The following is a 20,237-nucleotide window of genomic DNA, read 5'->3' on the forward strand; positions in this document are numbered from 1 at the left end:
TCAAGAACACTGGAGAAACCTGGAGAAATAGGACAGAAAATGTACAGCACTGTATTTTAAGTCGAGGCACAAAAGAGTTAAGGCCAAAATGGAAACAGGTTAGAGAGACAATCACATAATCAGACGGTAAGAGGTTCAGTTCCTGCTGCCATGTCCTTGAAAGGATAAGAGCGTCAGAGTTCAGTGTCTTCACATTGCCATGGTTTACCTAACACAGATTAAATCTACAAAAAAATCTCAAACCTTTTTGGTAACCACATTAGGTTTTCGCCTATAGGCTACTGTCACTACTAAATGACTGAGATTTGCACAAATTATTGAGCAGGTCATAATAATTGTCCCAGTAATTGTCTTTTGTTTATTGCAGCACGACCTCTTGCAGCAGTCCACTCTGCTCCACAGTGACCTCTGAGCTAGCCCCGTCATCATGAATTAGTTCTGCTTTTAAATCATCTGACAGATCGTTTGGCACAAAAAAACTGAATTATCATCATTAGCTGCTTCCGGTTTATCTTCATTTTCAGATCTCTCCAATATCACGTAGAGTTTTTCTCTCTGCTGCTGTGAATCTGACACACTGATGCTGCATCGTCACAACACTGTCAGTGGCAAAGAGTTACCGAGTACATTCGTTAAAGTACTGCCATGAATACAGGTTTGATGTTACTGTTCTTGACTATTTCCAGTTTATGCTGCTTTCTGCTTCTATTCTGTACTATTACTGAGGAAAACATAGTACTTTTTACTCCATTTATTTGACAACTGGAGCTGCTACTTTGTGTCTATTTGAAGCACAAGTTTCAAAATGTCTTTGAGTTGTTAGCAGTCCCATCACAGGTGATTTCTCCTCTAACCTTCTCTGATGGTTTCATTAAAATAACTATTTGGGACCAAGAGATGTCCAATTTTCCAATATTTCAGAAAAAGCAACAGACAGAACTTTGCCAGAACAGAATCATTTCACAGCTTCCCAGACTGATCTGGCAACCAGGTTGGACCATTGCATGAGACTAACTGCAGCTGAACCAGCTAGTAAGAGTAAAATGTGACTTGTGCATTCATGCATTTGCATTAACAGTCTAAGTTTGTTGTATATGAAAACGTCGTGAGGCTCAAGTACTTTTGGTACCTTTTGCTTGTAGTACCTGCATTTTTACTTAAGTACACTTCTGAATGGAGAGCTTTTACTTGTAATGGAGTTTTTTTTTGTTTTGTTTTTTTGCATTGTTTGCTGATACTTTTACTTTTTTGTGTGTGCTTCTTACACCACTGGCTTCTATGTCATGAAGTAACATGAATAAACCTTAATAACCATTTTTATGCAATGATTTATACACAGAATGAAACCAATGAGGAAAATAACCTTAGAGTGCTCTCACATAGCTTGGGTTTCTAAATGTTTTGGAGGAAAAACAACAGAAAGACTTAGACAAATAGCTAAATGAATGACTTCGTGGTTTAACTGAATTAAATGGGAGATTTAGACAGAATGAAATACAATGCTTGGTCTCCAAAGACCCAAGGTATACATTTAAAGGTTTAAGACACAGCCACGGTCATACATTTCCTGAGTTTGAGCCCATGCTTTATGTAATCGAGAACTAGCCTCCACAGTCTGGAAGCTATGATCATGTACTACATTACCTTTAAGAGCCACAGATAAGGCCTCCATTAAAGCTGTTATTTTAAAGCATCTCACCCCTTAATGGACTCCCCTGGCCCAGCCACAGACCCACTATCTTATCCTCACAGGTCCTGTTAACCAGCCTGGGTTTTGCTTACAACAGGTTGCGAGACTGTCTGAAACCAGAGTCAGGGCCCCTGCTGCCTGCTGAGAATGTGGTGAGGTGCTGATGTGTTGTCAGCTCCACAACAACAACTATTAATACCTCTGCAATGGCTACCTCAGAGAGGTTTACAAATATTTATTGAAAAGCCAAAGTGAAGGAAAATACACAGCATATAATGTATGCAGTAAGAAAGATATTAAAAAGGGAATACTCTTCCCAGTGTCCTTTCTCTGCATTTATTAATATGGGCTGTAAACCAAATAACAACTAGCAGTTGTTCACTTTGTCTACAGAGATTATAAGGCCAAACAGGTCTGTAGTATTGTCTTACACATTTACAGTACATACATTCTGGGAAATACACATATTCATCACATCACAACTTTAAATATGAAGCTACAAGAAGCTGGTTAGCTTAGTTTAGCATAAACATTGGATGTGGGGAGACACAATTAGCATGTTAGTGAGCTTTTGAGGTGCTGGTAGGCTGATTCTTTTTGAACAGAAACAGAAACAATTTGTGTAAAATATTGAGAAATGAATTAGTAGTTAAAGCAATCATTAGTTTCAGCCCAACAATATTCCCAACTCGGGTAGTCGGGTATTCCCTATCGCCATCGCCCTCTAGCTCTCCTCCTTTTTTCTGTGCTCCTTTCACTACGAGTCATTTTGCCTTTCAGATTTTAACAAAGCCAGAGTCACCTGAAAGGTCAAACCGTCCTTACTGAAGTGTACAGAATAATGAGCCATGTCAGAGTTTCCTTCATCAGCTGACAATGCCAGGTGTCTTTACAGACACTGGACAAAAGAGGAAGGTAATACCCACACAATGTTGTCCTTATGGCATCCTGCTATACGCGTTTTCCACTGTCACCACAGAAGAGAGGCTGCAATTTACCACATTTAAAAGCCCACACACACTGAAGCCTGGTAAAAAGATGTAGAGGGTCTTGAAAGTTTCAATAACAAGCTTTATTTAACAACTGATGTATTGATGTGATGTGTTAGTGGTCACATTTTCATCAGTTGCTTGACATTGAAATTAATGCTAAATATATGTTCAAAGATTTTTTTTTTCCCCCTACAAAAAAGGCAAAAAATGTACAAACAGGTAACATCACTTCGCCACCAGTACACTGAAACATTACATTCCTATTTTAACACCATGCAATTCGAGATAATGAAAAACAATAAATGTGTGTGCGTAGTACAGAAGAGGTGACTGAATTTTAGTGAGGAGCCAAGCAGGCACTTGGCAACGATTCAGTATTCAAGCAGCATGGATAGTATTTCACCATTAGTTGCTCCCTCATGTATGCTCGCCTGAGGTCCTTCAGGTAGGCTGAGAATTGGTTTTCCGGGGCCGACAATGATTCCCAAAGCACATCACAATCTCAAAACCCAAGGTAAGCACTGTTTTTTATTACCACCATTCCAAATAAAACACTGCAACACCTCATGATCTTTTTTACCATTCACTGTCTTTTTTTTTTTTTTTTCCCCTCTGAGGAGTGTTCAAGTTTTACAGCATCTTAGAAAAATAATTGGTTCTGTATGTACAACAACAACGGTGACAGAAACATGTCAACAGCATTATGTACATTAATATTTGATGCCTGATTCTGATCAACAACGATGTGAAATTTACCGGTCACATCTGCATTTCTGATGGATGGGTATCGATATCGGGAATGTTGACTTTGCTGTAGCTCAATGTTAGTTCAAGCATTTATGAGATATAACAATTACTTAACATAAGACTTAACATTCTCCTTTTTCAACACCAAAATAAATCAGTCATCTAAAATCCACTGAACCAAATGCAAAACAACTTTCTAAAGGCACACGTCACTATTTGGCTCGAAGACATCATGAGTTCTCAGGAAATCAAAAAGAATTTGGTAAACATCTTAAAAGGAGGAATCTGATAAAGGTGATTTGGTTTTTTTTTGTTTGTTTTTTTTAGTAATGACACCCTCAGATAGCCATTATAACACAGTGCAGTTAAATTGTTTCAGAATACAGTCATTATTGTTTAGGGAAAAATTGTACATTCATTCAAGATCAATTTTATCTACCCAGAGCAGAGTCTCGATTACTTGCTACTTCCTTCCCTGCAGCCACTTCTTCCGTTTCTTCAAACAGCCTGTTATAAATAAACTTCTGTACAGTATGTTGATCCCAAGAGCTGCCTCACATTTTCATCTGTATACATAGTGCAATTCCTGTTTCACTGATATGGAACATGACCAATCGAGTTGTTTTTCTTGTCTTGTAGTGTATACGTTATTTTTTCAACAGAGGTTTGAAATCTTTACCTTCAACAAGTAGAGCCCAACCAATAAATCAGCTTATATGATCTTATCAAAGATCTGATACATAATTAACAATAATCAACATGAAACTACAGTGCAGATATGCCAAAGATATGCCTGAGGTGATTTGGAAATAGTGTCTCCATTACATTGTTTGTCCTTCAGAGAGCACTGATGAGTATACCTGCTTGGTACACATTCTGTTTGCAAAACTTTAAGAACCAAATTTTACGAGATTCTTACAAAAATGTTCTTCATGTTATTTGTTTATGTTAAAGTCAAACTGAAATAAGAAGTTTTGCTGAGACAACCTTTGTGTTTGTTAAGACTTGTTCTTTTTGGTTTATAATCACCAAAAAGAACACATTTCCCGTTTGATCTACGTTCATGCAGTGACAGCGCCCCCAACTGTTCATTAGTATTCTCCAGTGGGATGTGATCTTTATGACTGATAATAGTGGTACTGGTAATTTGATTGGTACAACATCTGTTCAGCTCCACATGCAGTCAATCATCATGTGAGCTGGCACTGTCAGCGGCTACTTAGCCTCATCAGTGAATCAAGCGCTCCCCGTGTTAGCTCGTGTTGAATCACAGGGTACACAGAGCGCTGCAGTGGCAGGACCTCTCCTTACTGTGACTTTTGACAATCTGGCCATTTTCTATCACCACCACTGGACCCATAGAAAGAAAAAAAAACACATCTGGTGGGAATAAATTCCCATCTTGACAATCTAGGCTGCATAGCTTCTACTTGACGAGTAGTTTACAAACTTCTGGGTTCTCCCAGTCGGAATTCCAACTCATCAACTCAGTCACCCTCAGAAGACACCGACTTCGCAAACCAAGATGGCTGCCCAGAGCACTGACTGTAAATAAAAGCTGTGGTTTGTGTGTTTTTAGCACTTTTTGTCTTTTTTGCGTCCAATTTCGTAAGCCGTGTACACATTACTGACTTAGTGCTGCCTACAGGCACATAGCTGAGGCCTTGTTAGGCATGAAATGGCATGTAATGTGTTGTTTGGTGCTGCTTGTAACCCGTCAATGTTGCGAAACAACAACGGCTGAATAATGTCACAAACGAGCTGTATTGCGTTGTGGCAAATAGAACGGATGTGAAGTCACTCAGAGACCGGAGTTATGACTTACAAGTACAAATCAAATGCAGCATTAGACACCGTTTCTAAAATATACGCCGTATCTGCCATACCATTATAGTTAGTATTTCCTTCTTTGATGAAAATTCAAATTTCAGTTTGACTTTAAAATCAAGCATCAGAGTGTTAACAGAATGTTGTCGGATTTTTTAAACTCTTAAATATCAAAAGTCGGTATCTGTTTCAAAAATCCAGTATTGATCAGGCTCTCTTAACAACATCGCTTCCATGTTATCTGAATGTAACTTTGATATGGAAAGAGGACGAGCAGCAGTAAAACAACGACAGTCTTGTTTTAAAGATTGTACCTACGGTGGAAACCAGTGCACTGTGCGCACTGTACACAGCACAAGGAAGGTCATATACAGTGCAGACCATCGCAGACAAGTGCCTTGAAATATTCTTGTTATTGACGCTCTTCTGTTTAATCGTTTGTCCAACAGCTAAGCAGCAGTCTGAGCAGCACAGTGGATGCAGGGCGAGCGGTGGGCTGACCGACGAGTGCTTTGATATCAGTGCTCTCCACCACACATCGTTCTTCCCCGCCTGGACACGATGAGGTCCCCGAAGCTGCAGCTTGTCATGCCACTTGAATAGCTGGCACAGCTGCTCTCAGACCTGTGGCAAGCTGTAAAAGAAGACGCCTCCATAATGAAAAATAAGCCGCTGCTGCCTGGATGTCTGCATTCACTGGCCAGGCTGACACAGGAAGAGGCGTGTGACGTGCACTGTAAGAGCCACCTGGTGAGGGTGTGGAGAGCCAGGACTGGTTAGGATGAGAGTGTGGGGGAGAAAGGTGAGGTGAGGGAGGGATCAGACACTCAGGGTCATGTTGCGGAGCAGCCACTGCTGAGAGCGGCTGTTGTTGCAGTCTCTCAGGGTGGGCACCATCTTGTCCTCCTCAGACGGCATGTCCAAACACTGGTTGCTGTTCACATGCAGCAGGGTGAGTCGCTGGAGAGAGGAAGACAAAAACAGATTAACACGTTAAAGTAAAGACAAACACCAATAAATCAGCAGTAATCTATGTATTGACATTCTTCAGTCACATCTTCCCTCAACCTGGCTCACTGACTGTATTTCAGCTCCTCTGTGGACAAAGTTGAAACCACCTGGATGACTAAAATGAACCGTCACAGGCTAACTTCAACGACTGATTTTCCACATTTCACAAAAATACCTTTCGATCCTGTAGATGGCTTGGGCCTGTTGCAATCCGTAACTGTAGCCAGAGCAAGAAGAAAACAAAAAAAACAATAGGAACATGAAGAGAGCAGGATGTTCCAGTCGAGTCGTGCTCCTTATACAACACAACGTGCACTGAGGCAGCTCGGAGCACTGAGGCTCCTGTTGGCGACGAGACTGTTATCACTGCCACTTTACAGGAATGACTTTTCTGTGAATGACTGTTGAGTCTCCGAAGGATTAAAATGTCAAAAAAAAAAAAAGAAAAAAAAGATGCAACTCATTTCCCTGCCTCAAAAGGACTCAAAGCAAGCACCTATTGTTAATGTGTACAGCTGCCTAAATTATGGACATTTTGGATAATCAAATGAGTTGTACTATTGTTAAAGAGTTGCACATAGCACCAATACCACACCCAAGTCTGCAGCTCACAGCAGTTTTCTGTTACTTTCGCCTCAATTGTTGGTTTTGTGTACCAACTATATGCTCCCTGCTCTGCCTGAACTGACAATGTGAACAAGTGATGGAGGAAGTCTAAAGAGCTGAAGATACAGAACATTTTCTCAGGAGTAGGCAGGATTTAACTGGGAATAAAATACAAGCGGACAGGGGACAAAGAGGTGTTGGGACATGGGACTCACAGTCTGACTCATTGTGGGAAAAAACACAAAAATTTACATATAAGTCATTCTTTTGAACAGAAAGCCAAGACTGTCCGCTGGGTTATTTAATTTTAGATTTTACCCCTATGTGTCTTCTAAAGTTAAATGGGATTGAAGGAACACCAAAGACATTCTGGCATTACACAGTAGGTGTAAATAATGCCATTAATTCCATTTAGCTGCTCCAGTTTTAGGGTCCTCGTACTGTGCGTGCTGGCTCACTGGCACACTGTGTTGGCATCGCTGTTAGTAACACCTTCAGCTGACTGACACATCAACTCATCCTCTAACTCTTCATGCAAAATCTCTAAAATAGCTAGGTGATAAACCATCTCGGATGGTGGAAGTGTTTTTTAAAGGCTGGATTTAGATTTTGAAATTGTTCTGACCACATGAATATGTCCTCACAACAAAATGGCAAAGTTGATCTCATCCTCCACTTCTCTCATTGTCCCCTCTGCATACCGGTCTATCACATGAACCAGTGCTTTTAAAATGGCCAGACTGGAAAAGCACACCTGTTGCAATGTGCTGAACTCCATCTCCACACGAGCATGTACCATAGAAATGCTGTGTGGCTCAAGAGCTCCAGAGATACTCCCCCCCCCCACTAACAACTGGAAGAGAGTTCTCAATGGCCTTGATTAACCTTTTATGTTCATTCCCTCAGAAGAAACACACTTCCGCAATTTCGTTCCTCACTTGAGTTGGTTTTCCTGGTCCTAATGATCACATGCAGAGGAGTCGAGAAGCTGAAGTTGGTCTGTGAGGTGAAGCAGAGCCACTGCTCAGGAAAACAATGCCATGAGAGAAACTGGAAAAAAAAAAAATTAAGCTAAAAATAAAATGATGTTATTGCAATGTTTGGATGATCACAAGATGAGTTTCTCAGCGTGCACCTTGTTATCTCAGGGGTCACTTTCAACCAAAAAAAAAAGCAGAGCACACGTGAAAAGGAGGCACACGCAAACAACTGAAAAAATAAAAAAAGAAGTCTGTATGAGGCTTTAAAACAGGCGCACTGCTATGATTTATCTGGCAGTTGAGGCATAATTCTTCATTAAATCAAGACTGTGCTCTGACTGTTGACAGAGGATATTCAGACTAATGAGCACACAGAGACACTCAGGCCATGTTTGATCATAAGCTATGGAACACAAGGGCCTGACATGCTCTGCCTGGATACAAGGAGGTACACACGCACACACACACACACACACACACACACACACACATACACACACGCACACACACACGTCGTTCTTGAAGTGCACATCGCAGGTCGCCCTACAGACACATTTGTTCAAACAGAGCAAGAACAAAGAGAGCAGGTGGCGTCCGACCTTACACACCTGTCAAAAAACTAAAAAGAACAATAACGTAGCTCTACGCCAGTGACATTTTACTTTTCTTGCTTTATTACATTTTTTTTTTTTTTGCTTTGTTTTTAAAAAGCAGCTGCAACTCAGACAGAGCTGGAGTTCTCCCTGCACAGTTTTAACGATAACTAGATTATCCTTTAAGTAAATCTTTTTTTTTTGTAGAATGTGCAAATAATAATGAGCGATGCTTCTCTCTGAAGGCATATTTCTCTGAACTGGATGTAGAGCTACATTACGTTTATTTATAGCCATAATCTGGAAATCAGAAGAACCAAGCTCAGCCGATAATAAGAGTAGTATTTTTTGATTTCATCCAAAGATTCAAACCTACTCACGGCAGAGATGACGGATGAGGACTGTAATGTCGGAGGGGAGGGAAAAACCCTTCCACATTTAATGAAAATACTAGAAATGTGGAGGTCCTGTCCTTTGCTCATAATTATTTCACGCCTCCTTTGGGGCAGAGAAAACACTCATCTCAGCCTCCCAGCAAACCAACCAGAGTCTACGGTGCAAGTCGCTGAGTGTGTGCACAGCTGAGACCGGCTAATTAAACGAGGATGGTTTCTAACCACAAGTCCCGGTTGAGGAACATTATCCTCTTTGTCACCAAGCAGCACCCTGGACTTGCTGAAAGGCACAAGAGTTCCTGTTTGATGTGATCTGACTTTGGAAGGAGATCTGGAAGGCCGGGACACTTTTTTGCGGGAAATTCAAAAACAGCAGATTCTCTTTGTCTCAAGGCAACAGTCTCATTTGCTCTAATGGTGTTATGCTCTCGTGTATGTGCTCTTCTCTCGTGCTGGCTATGCCACAAGGACCTATGAGCGTGAACAACAAATCAGGCCATCTAACAGCAGGTCACTTTACTGCCGCAACTCTGACACACACCAGCAGCCCTGGGAGCTCCTTACCCAATTTTCCCTGCTTGGACACAAAAACTGTGGCATGTTACAGTGAAATTGCTCTTTAGCTTTTTGAGAAAGACAACAGTACAGGACTCTGAGGTGCAAACTCCATATATCTCAGCTCAGGAAAATTGCCTACAGAGAAAATTACAGACATCGGAAGAGGCAGGAAAATAACAACCCTGAAATGAACTGAAATGCTGAGCCCAAAAAAAAAAACCCATTCCTTTAAAAAGCATGTAAATAAGCAGGCCAAATGGTGAAAAGCACTGATTTGAATTGGGATTCATTGCTTTGACAATATGGCACACAGTGTACACAGCTGTTTCAGGCCAATAGGAGAGTGGCCTGAGAGGCCAGAGCCATGAAAGACCAGTTCACAATGAAGGATCACTTCAAAAGAACTTGTAAACAATGGCGAGCCCATTTCAATCAGCCCTGCACGTAGATAATCAGCTAAAAATAAACCCGTCCTCCTCCATCTCAGCATCATTCACCATATGCTGGCAGTCCACAGAGCGGGAGCCAGTGAATTTTCACATCAAAATAAAATATTTATGTTGGAAAATAAATGTCAAATGAGATCTAATTTAGCATGAAGACTTGCTAGGGGTCTTGCAGACAGCATCTTGTGTACACGGCCATCTTGATGGAACATCAGTCATTGTTTGATGTGCCTCTGCCCCCATCTTCACACATTTCCTCTGAAAGGTCACCATTAAAAGCTACTTAATGCTTCCTGAAACCATTTGCATGCACATTCTGACTAATACCCGAAAGATCAACATCGTAACAATGAGCTCTGCATTCACCTGCTCTCGCTGGCTAAAACCAGACACATTAAAAATACTCAGAGACAATGAACAGCTACAAAGGTGCCTATAAAAAACCAATAGATGTTAAACGAATCTACTTGAAGTTCTAACAACGTTAATGACCAAACACATGACTGCAGAACAGCTAAAATATCCACAAGCCTCTACTCTAAGCCTAATTTTTACTAACCTGCTCACCTCAGGCCCTACAGCAGACAGGATCTTAGAGAAAATAATCAGTGGGACTGTAGTAGAGGTGTCTAGCGACCTCCAGGCGTGTGTAGTTGCGGAGGATCCAGTTCTGTTTGGGACTGTTGTTACAGTACTCCACTGTGGGGCCGTAGGTGCCGTCCTCCAGACGGCTGATGGTCAGACATGATTGGGTGATGATGTGGAGGAAGGTGTGCTTCTGCAGCGAGCCGGGAGTGAAAGGGACAGATGGTAGTGAAGGTAAGTCTGAGAGTCACCACTTAACGTTAAATTAATCCACCTGCTCTTCCCAGCCAACTTTTTTTTGTTTTAAATATGAGGTGATTTTGCTTTTTTCCCCAATGACAGATGAGGGCTGGCTTTTAAATAATATGTGGACAATTTATTCTATATTAATATATATTCACAGTGTCAAATTCACAATACAAAACAACATCTTTGAACTAAAGCCACAAAATGTAACAACCAATCAAAAAGAGGAAACAAATATATATCTGAATATCTGAGCTAAATCTCACCTGAGACAACTAGCAGACCAGTAGCTGATAAAAACATCTTGAGATGAGACAAACAATGTATAATTTAGAAGAAAATGTCAAAAAGGATGTTTTTTTAAATATTAGATTATTAGATTAGATTATTAGATATTAGATATATTAAATATTAGATTGGGGAAGTGAAGCGGTTTTCATCATTGTTTCCTTTATCCTTTTATTGATATCATCAATTTTATCTTTTGCAAAACAAATAAAACATAATTTGCATGTTATCAGTTATCACTGTGGAAACTTTCTCGGGAATTTGAAAAGCTCATGGCTCTTGGTTCATGTGTGTTGAGATGTGGCTCCCCTTTTTGACCGGTTGACTGCTTCATGCCATGTTCATGTCACATCTGTGTTATTGTAATTACGTGTTTCCAACTTGGAAATAACGTTCACGTCAAACACCTGTGCCAAAGAGCTGCGATCTCACTGACAGGGCACTTAATCACAGGCAATAAGCCTTAAAACAAAACAAATATGGGCGCCTCCTCAGCTAAAGCCAATGTAATTAAACTTTTCTTCTAGTCTCTACCATCCTATAAGACATGAACACAACATTAGTATGAAAGTGTTGAAACTCTTCTGTACTGTATCTCCCCGCACACCTATCCTCCAGGTGTGAATAAGATGACAATGAAGAACTTTTTCTTAAATTTTTCTTTGTGGCTGAGGCAACCTGACAAGTCAAGAAAACTACAATAACAGTACAGTTGGGCTCTACAACACTAACACAAAACTTCAGACGTATCCTAAACCACCAAAAGTACATCTGCGTATCTGGAAAATTCTGCAGATCTGTTTAAACTCTACTCTTTATGACACTAGGGAAATCATTTCCATTCCCATAATGTACGTAACTCAGGATTGTGATTTTAACATATCCCCCATTATTCAAATATGGTCAAAATATTCCCCCCAAAATGTATTTATATAAAAATATCAAGTAAAAAAAGGCTATTAGACATTACTGTCAAAGAATAAATAAAAAGTTCATCCCACATGTAGGCACATTCTAGGCTGGCAGAAAAGTGATTTTCAGTTTTTGAATCGCTCCAACCACCAATGTCGACTCCATGGCTACGGCACTGGATTACCTGGTGCGTTCACAGAGCAGAGTGAACTAAGCTTATTTCTGGCTGAAACAGCAGAGCGAAGAGCGAAAGAAGATGGAAGATTGTCTGTCACGGTTATGAATGGATACAGATGGAATAAGCAATAGTCAGACATTCCTGTGAAAGTGACACTGGTGACCAGATGAAACGTTAATGGTACTGTAGTCCCTGTCTGTCACACGTGGGCTAAAAATAACCTCAGCCACCGGCTGCGGTGAAACCCCAATGCTGTTTACAACAGAGACCAGTCCTCTTCGTTTATGAATTATTCAATTTTTTTCATATTACGAATGCACCCAGAGAACAAAGTGTAATGAAAGGATTTCTCCTTGGGTTTGTTCAGTGCTTGATGCAAAGGCCTCCAGGCTTCCTCACCTTGTCATATGTCAGTGATAGGACATCTCAATCACTGACAGATAACACTGGGTGCAGTGCAGTCTTTTATAGCATCTCCTCTTGGTTTGGAAAAAAAAAAAAAAATCACATAAATTGTTTTTATAAAAGATGTTTTTGAGTTGTATGATCCACAATGTTGAGTTTGCTGAGAAAAAATGAGTTGTTTTGTTCTCCCATGAGATTCGAAATGTCTTCTGTTTTCCATTTAAGAGCCTGGAACATCTGCTCCTGCATTTGATTGAATACTGACATTGTAGGAATATTACAGCATGCATAACCAGAATTATTAAGTAAAATGAGAGTCTGCTGTTTAATAGGCCGTTTTTTTGGCTCTGTCATTTATTTAATCTATTTTTCCATTTTAGTGCTACTACAAATGAATAGATGATTGTGATTCTCTCTCATACACTGTGCAGATTCAACAGAATCTTGCCTGAGTGTGTCTTAAGGTCTGCAACGTATTAAACACTTGAGGATTAGGTAGCTTGTTTTTTCACCTTTGTCTACCACCACTGTTTTGTTTTGATATTATTAGTTAGCTTTATTTTACATTGCGTTATTTGTTTTACAGACATAATAATAACATAAATAACAAACACCTCTCCATGTAAGCACAACAAACTGCAGCCTCCGAAACAACCACAACCACAGTTCAGTCAATGAGTCTCTAAAACTGTTTATAAAAGCTGATAATTATAACCTTTGTGAAGGTGGGATTAATTGCATAACTGGATTTATGTGCTTTGCTGCATTTGGGTAATTCTGAGTCATTGTTTAGGATTGACAGGATCAAAATGCATTGAAGATTCGACTTCATTCCTCTACCAGAAAGGCTCCAGTTCACATTTTAATGATCTATTCTACTAACTACTTGCACTCCACAGTCCACACAGTGTTACAGGATATCACAAACTGGAAAGCACAGGACTCAACTACAGGGATGATTTTCAGGTGCGATGACTCGGAAAGCTTACCTCAAAATCATATTCCCATTTGCCAACATACTATGTGAAAAGAGAGCATAAGAAGAGAGACACAGCTGCTGGCTTTAAAAAGCGACTCAGCTGCCATGCTGCTAAAAAAACTGACATACAGCGCCATCTGGTGGCAGCAAACAGGTACTCAATTCCCCACTGTGCACCCACTGCACAGCAACCTCCTCGTGACACAGACAAAAACACAATCTATCAGCATTTCATCAGTGTCATTTCCAATACATTTGCTATCAGGAGGCAAAAATGGCTGCCAGATACAAAAACCTGGTTATGGATTATTTGGCTACTTTGTGAAACGCGGATCCTACCTCAGCATCGTACTCAAACATCTGATTGCCCTTCATGTGGTGACACTTGAGCATGACGACAGGTCCGTTGAGGCGGGAGACGTCCAGACAGAGGTCATCCGTCCTGATTTCTTTATCCGCTGTGTATGAGAACACCTGGAAACAAGATGTCTCATTCAGCCCATGAAAAACATCAGGGAGGCCGACACTATTCATCACTTTGCGTTCATGAAATGCAAACTGTGATTGTGTTTGTAAGTAAAGGACATGTGCACATTTTTGATTTCGATATTTTCTTTATGACTTGCTGTGTATTTTGAGCCAGATTCAGCTTACGTACAGTGCAAAGTGATTTTAATGCTTTCTACAGATGCACCGTTTGATATTTTTACATGCAATAAATAGGGCGCATCAGCCAGCTAGCTGGCAAATGGGGGCGGGGGGCATTCATGTCTTTATGGACATGAATGCTTTGTGTATTGGGCCACAGTCATGCTGGAATAGGAAACGGCCTTCCTCAAACTGTTGCCACAAAGTTGGAAGTGTAGAATTGTCCAAAATGTGCTGGTATGCTGAAGTATTAAGATTTCTCTTCCCCGGAAGTCAGGGACCGAGCCCAACCCCTCAAAAACAGCCCCATACCACCCCCATGAATTCAATAATAAAGAGGTTTGTCCCAATATCTTTGTCCATATAGTGGAAAACATGGCATCATGGCACAAACCTTCTTCAAAGGCTCAGTTTGTTAATATTTCTAAGTTTCCAGTTAGCATCTATAGCACATTGTGTGTAGATAGCAGTAGACAGACCACAGACAGTAAAAACTGCATGTCAGTGTTTGCACTTTTTAGCTCACCTGGTTCCCACCCATGCCGTGACAGTTGAAAAAGCCAACTTTCTCGTTCTCCTTTCTTCCCATGTTGTCCACACACTGGTTGGTCTCAACATTTCTGATCTACAGGCAGGAATAATGGTTAAGCAAATTAGAAGTTACTTAATTTGAAATGATCTTTCTGTCTCCAGAAGGACTCGGTTCTCAGTTTTCACAACCTGAAACATGTATTTTTTAAAACAGTCAAACCTTTGCCAACATTTTAACAAGGCTAACCTAAGTAATCATACATGCCAACATATAATCCATATAATAAATGTATTCCTATCAGTACTGCAGGCTGCTTGTTCAAACAGCAAAACAAATGTATTATTTTCAATGCCAAACCAGCCAGGTTGTGCTCATTAGCTCTCATTAAAAATGAACTGTCTTATACACATGACTCTCCTCTTCTTTATTACCTCTGTTTTGGTTTTGGCATCCTGTAATCCGTTGTTGTTATGCTCAGATTTTGTATTATTTATGATTTAATCTTTAATTTTGTTTTGCATAACACTAACACAATTAATTTGTTAATAGGTCAGTTGATTGACAAAAAGGGCAGTAAAAAAAAAGTAGTTTGTATTTTTCTGGTTCCAGCTTTTCTTTTCATATATGACAGTCGACAAATATGACACTAAAAACAATAGTTAGTTCGTCGGATAAAACAAGAAATTTGAAGATGCTACTTTGAAATTGTAGAGAATGTTTGACTATTTTGTGACATACATACATGTTATGGAAATGAAAATGACCAACTCTTCCAGCTGGCTTCACTTCCACAAACCTGATGGCAACATCTTGCAATATAAACACCAATCACTGTGTTTCTTTAAGTTAATCTTTTATTAGTCCCGCAGTGGTGAAATTAACATAAAATTTGAGTGACATGCAAAAGTGACAGTTTACTCCAATTACCTAGTTAAATGTGATAATGATTCATTTCTATAGTCATCATAAAAAATGCACATTAATCGCCATGTCTTTCTGCCAGAGTCCGATTCTAATTCAAAAAGAGAACCTAAATTCAATCGAGCCGCAATGATTAGTTGACAGAATATTAACTAGCAATTAAATAATCATTTTAGTTATTTTAGAAACAAAAAATGCCAAACATTTGGAGTTTAAAATGTGAGAATTTGAACCTTGAATCATTCTAAAGTGAATATCTTTGGCTTCTGGATTGTTGGTCGGACAAAAGAAATTTGAAGAGGCTGTGGAAGAGTAGAGTGGGCAGTTTTCACTCTTTTTAAACAAAACGACGCATCAGAGGAGCAGAAAATATTGACAAGAGTTGTGAGTTGCAGCCCTATAATCATGTATATAATAGAGATATTGTGTAACCAAGTCATATGAATCCAAATTCTCCTCATAATCTTCACTTTGAAAGCCGAAAAAGCGAAGTGATCCGACTGAGAAACGCCCTTCCATCACGGCTTCCACTGGCTTTACAGTCAGCTCAGCTCTCTAATGAACTCAAACATTCACAGAGCTAAAGCTGACCTGGCTCTGTATGTTTGCCTATAAGCAACGTATTACGTCTATCATGCAGGAGCAGAATGTTCATAATTAAGTGATATAAAACTTAATGGTTCCAGCTGATAGAGAAAGGCTGACTGTGTGTTACAGAGGATGAGAATCAGTCAGGGAAAGTCTGGTTTAGAGGAAGACGGAGGCTGAGGTGCTGCAGTGGCTAAAGAGGGAGACATAGAGAGAGATCCAGCTTCAGCACAGCAGAGCAGTACCATGGAAAAAAAAATCCTCTCATTCTCATCTGTATGACTGTTGGAGGATTACAAGCTCATTTTGCCATGAGTGCTTCAACCGACATAACGTTTAAATGGCCTCTGTCTATCATACAGGCAGCACACTGCATGTCAGCGCTGACTTTGCCCCACGCTGCACTGCTGTCGACACGGAGCCGCGGGCATCGAGAGACGAATTCAGGTCACTTCAACAAAAACTTTGAATTCCGTGTGAGGGAGGACTAATAAAAGCAACTTCTCTGTCTTGAAATATTAATTAAATCTGAATTCTCATGACTGAGCTGCAAATTACCCCAAAGTTCCCACAATCCCTGTTTAAGTTTCCAAAGGATCTATTTTTTATGTTCCATCTCTGCCTGCTAAAGTAATCATCTGATGAAATATGTTTCCTGCTTTCTCGCATTTTCAGAAGAGGGAAGAAAATATTTTCATAATAAAATGCACTACATGCTGATTATCAATTTACAACCCCGTCTGTGAGAGATTCTGACTGATATTTACACTTTTTTTGTGTTTTAGCATTCATCTTTATATACATGTGCCTTATCTCACCCACCCAGCATTCGTAGCATAATTGTGTAAACATGTGACTGGGATCAATACCGACTGCACGAACATCCCCTCGTTTGTTTATCTTGCACGTTCAATACCAACAGCAGGGCCTGCTTGTTTTTATCTTGTTTCTTCAGCCTTTGCTGGATCGCAAGGTTTTTCCGATTTATCTCACAATGGTATTGTCTTTCTGAAAACACAGCCCAGAAGCTACAGCACAAGGACACGCAGTATCTGACTGAATGCAGAGGGAGCTCAGAGTACGAGGAAGCTCATACTTCACCAAGCGAGTAGTATCTTCTTGGGATCTGGGAGTCTGGGTAGATGTTCTCTAGATACCAGGAAAAAGGTCTGCACTGCAAGGCCTCGCGGAGGGCTTTACGGGAAGAAACGTCTCCGTAGTCCACCCGCATCACGCCTGCAGACAAAATCAGCCATATGCATCACTAAACATCATCAGTCAGTATTTACAATTTTTTTTGTTCTAAAATAGAAGGACAGACCTGTTCTCTTGCAGCACCAAGACTAAACACCAGAGGGACCCTTTATAGAAAAAAAGAAACCTTACCTGAAACCACTGACTATATGTGTGGTCAGGATGGATGGAAGGACTTACTATTTATTAATGCATGAATAACTGAATCCTGCGAGGACATGTGACGAAACTCAAGTCAAATCTCATTTGGACACATGCTAAAGGTAGGAGACCTCGTTCACAAATGCAACAATTGCTGCCTGCCATGTTGTGTGTTATTTTAGCCAAATGGGAACTGGATGATTTATCAGCCTGGATGCAACTGAAGACTGAGGAAGGATTAGACAGCGACTGGGCACAGACACTTACAAACACATTAGGCAGATGGTTTCTCCCCTGAGTGCCTCGTAGCATGCATGTAGATAGATCCACTGGGGTAATTTATCATGAAAGAGCATGATTGCAATAAGGGAAAACAGAATACATTTTTTAAAAAATGTAAGACTTAAGTGCTAATTATCCATCGAACACCAGCCAGACAGTGCAAACAGCACCTTCTGTAATACCAACGTCTTACACCTGCATGAAATGGAAATTTAAAAGCTGGCAGGCAAACAGCCACACTCGCTCCCCTGGCTCTGTCTATTTCCTGTTTCTCCCTCTCTCTGTAGGGTCTGAGCATCATATGTTGCAGATGATGAATAGCCTCTTTGATCTTGAAATCACCAGTGCAGACAAACGGGACGAAGAGGGAGACGCACTTCTAATAGGATCACTAGATGCCACTCCCAAACTCAGCCTAAGCAACATACTGTGCTGCTCCATGCCAATAAGCGAGGTCTGGCAGCAGCACGACCCAGATCGTTCTCCCTAATGTCCTGGAGGAACAGACAGTCATCGTGGGGCCACAATATGCAGAAAGGCTCATTCATCACCACCCCCAGCTCTGTCTGCACACCTGCCTGTGCAGAATCCTGCCCCGACTGACTGGAGGAGAAGGTCAAAATTTGTGCCTTAAGATGGTCAGATTACGGATGATCCCTCATAGGTTTGCTGGCATCTTAAACACTTAACCAGAGATTTCCGGGACACTGCCGCATGCTAAAGGGTAATCACATTACTAAGTCGACAGATGGAGGGGTACTCATCTCTCAATCTGCACTGTCGTATTGTTCTTGTCTGTCCGTGTGCGTTCGAGCTCTGCAGGAGATCATCGCTGACAACATTTCTGAACTCAAGTTCAAAGGAGCTTGAGTCAAAGGAGTAAGAAATAATTATTCCCAGTTTGGAGATGACAACGTAAGGCAGAGTAAAAGGAGCAATTCTTAAATGAGCGAGATAAAGTACCATGTATGAAAATGAAAGAATAAAAAGAAAGTAGAGCAGTCTTCCCTTTTCACACCAATTTGCTAAATGTAATATCAGCGAGCGCACAAGAGGCACGGAGGGTTCTGCTCGTGAGGATCGTTCATATCTGCTTTTGAACAGCGGTGCATAATTAACTAGACATCTGGACTGAACTATATATTCTCTAAAACTTTTAAAACTTGCAGAATTTGAGCATAGTCTTGAACACGTACAGCAGAAAGATGCAGGCGAGACTGTACCTGGTGATATGATATAAAAGAAATCTTTGAAGTCATCCATCCAGACTTCGGCCAGGCGCCTGTTGTTCTTGTTGATGACTTGGCCCGTTCCTCCAGGGAAGCTGTACGGGGTGGCCTTCCGGAAAACATGGCCCACGTGCGAACACGTTACAATTTCCAACGAGCCCCCGCACTGCCAGATCTGCAGGCACATACGGGAAAAGTAGATTCATATGGTATCTCGCTTGAGAGCAGGCAAGTACAGTCAATACAAAAATGGAGACAACGTTGGGTGAGTCCCACTTCCCTGTCTGCATATTTCCTCACTCCCAGAAATTACGTTACATGAACAACTTATAGTCCAGACAAGCAGGACGCTATTAAACCTTGTCGCTGTTGCCTGTTATCTCTCTGAAGTAAACACATTTTATTGTCATTTCTATTTTTGCGAAGCTGCAAATCAATCACCGAGTGATAGGCAGAAAGTACACTTTGATATGAGCAAAAATAAGACTCTGTCCCTTCTTTCTATAAAACAGTAAAAAAAAAACAAAAGATGAAAAAATATTTTAATACATTCAGAGCCATTCTAACAAAAAATGAACGTGAATGACGAAATAAGGAATTTATAAATGAACCATTAGGGTATGACTGAGATGTATGACACCACGAAACATGCAATTCCACTATCGTTCTTTCCTTACATCTTCTCTCTCCGCTGAATCCTAAGTGACGCACGTGATGGAAACGCGGGCACATCAAAGACAGACTGCACGTAAGCACTTTCATCAACCCAGCCTGGCGATATGACGCCATCATGATAATATCCTCCCCTGGTCTGTCACTCACTCTGAAAGACATTTCCAGGTTCTCTCCGCCCCAGATATCCATCCCTGGATCGTAGCTTCCTATTTCTTCAAAGTATGTTTTGTCTATAGAGAATAAGCCTCCTGCCATGGTGGGAGTCCTGCAAGAGACACATAAACAATTGAGACTTTTCTCTTTGTGCTGCATTTATTAGTATCGTGCCATAACTCTGAGGAACATTCAGAATATAGTAAAAGACTAATTTGTTTGACAATTTGAAACAAAGCCTTAGAGGGGTAATTCCCTCTATCTTTTAATTCATTCTATGTTTAAGTCAGCCCTTAATTAAGGATATTGTATGTTGCTGGGAGTGATTTGCATACGGATGACAAATTGTGCCTGGTTTTGTGAGGTTGCTGTGAGC

At 40.6% G+C, this 20,237-nt stretch overlaps 1 protein-coding gene across 5 annotated transcripts in view; it reads right to left on the reverse strand.

The window, feature by feature from the left end:
* Positions 1-2,743: 2,743 nt before the first annotated feature.
* galnt13 (UDP-N-acetyl-alpha-D-galactosamine:polypeptide N-acetylgalactosaminyltransferase 13) overlaps positions 2,744-20,237 on the reverse strand; it is a 33,748-nt gene continuing 16,254 nt past the window's right edge. For 4 of the 5 annotated variants that reach the window (XM_046404220.1, XM_046404216.1, XM_046404218.1 and 1 more), the window contains 7 exons: positions 19,856-19,973; positions 19,028-19,208; positions 17,224-17,363; positions 14,613-14,711; positions 13,778-13,912; positions 10,405-10,623; positions 6,084-6,216 (listed from right to left, as the gene is read on the reverse strand). In XM_046404220.1, the coding sequence (XP_046260176.1) occupies positions 10,438-10,623; positions 13,778-13,912; positions 14,613-14,711; positions 17,224-17,363; positions 19,028-19,208; positions 19,856-19,973 (859 nt within the window). In that variant the 3' untranslated portion in view covers positions 6,084-6,216; positions 10,405-10,437. Of the gene's footprint in view, positions 6,217-10,404; positions 10,624-13,777; positions 13,913-14,612; positions 14,712-17,223; positions 17,364-19,027; positions 19,209-19,855; positions 19,974-20,237 lie in introns of all 5 variants that reach the window. The other variant, XM_046404221.1, reaches the window with a different exon arrangement.

This window comes from Scatophagus argus, chromosome 11 (genome assembly GCF_020382885.2).
Source record: "Scatophagus argus isolate fScaArg1 chromosome 11, fScaArg1.pri, whole genome shotgun sequence".
In the NCBI taxonomy this organism is placed as follows: Eukaryota; Metazoa; Chordata; class Actinopteri; family Scatophagidae; genus Scatophagus; species Scatophagus argus.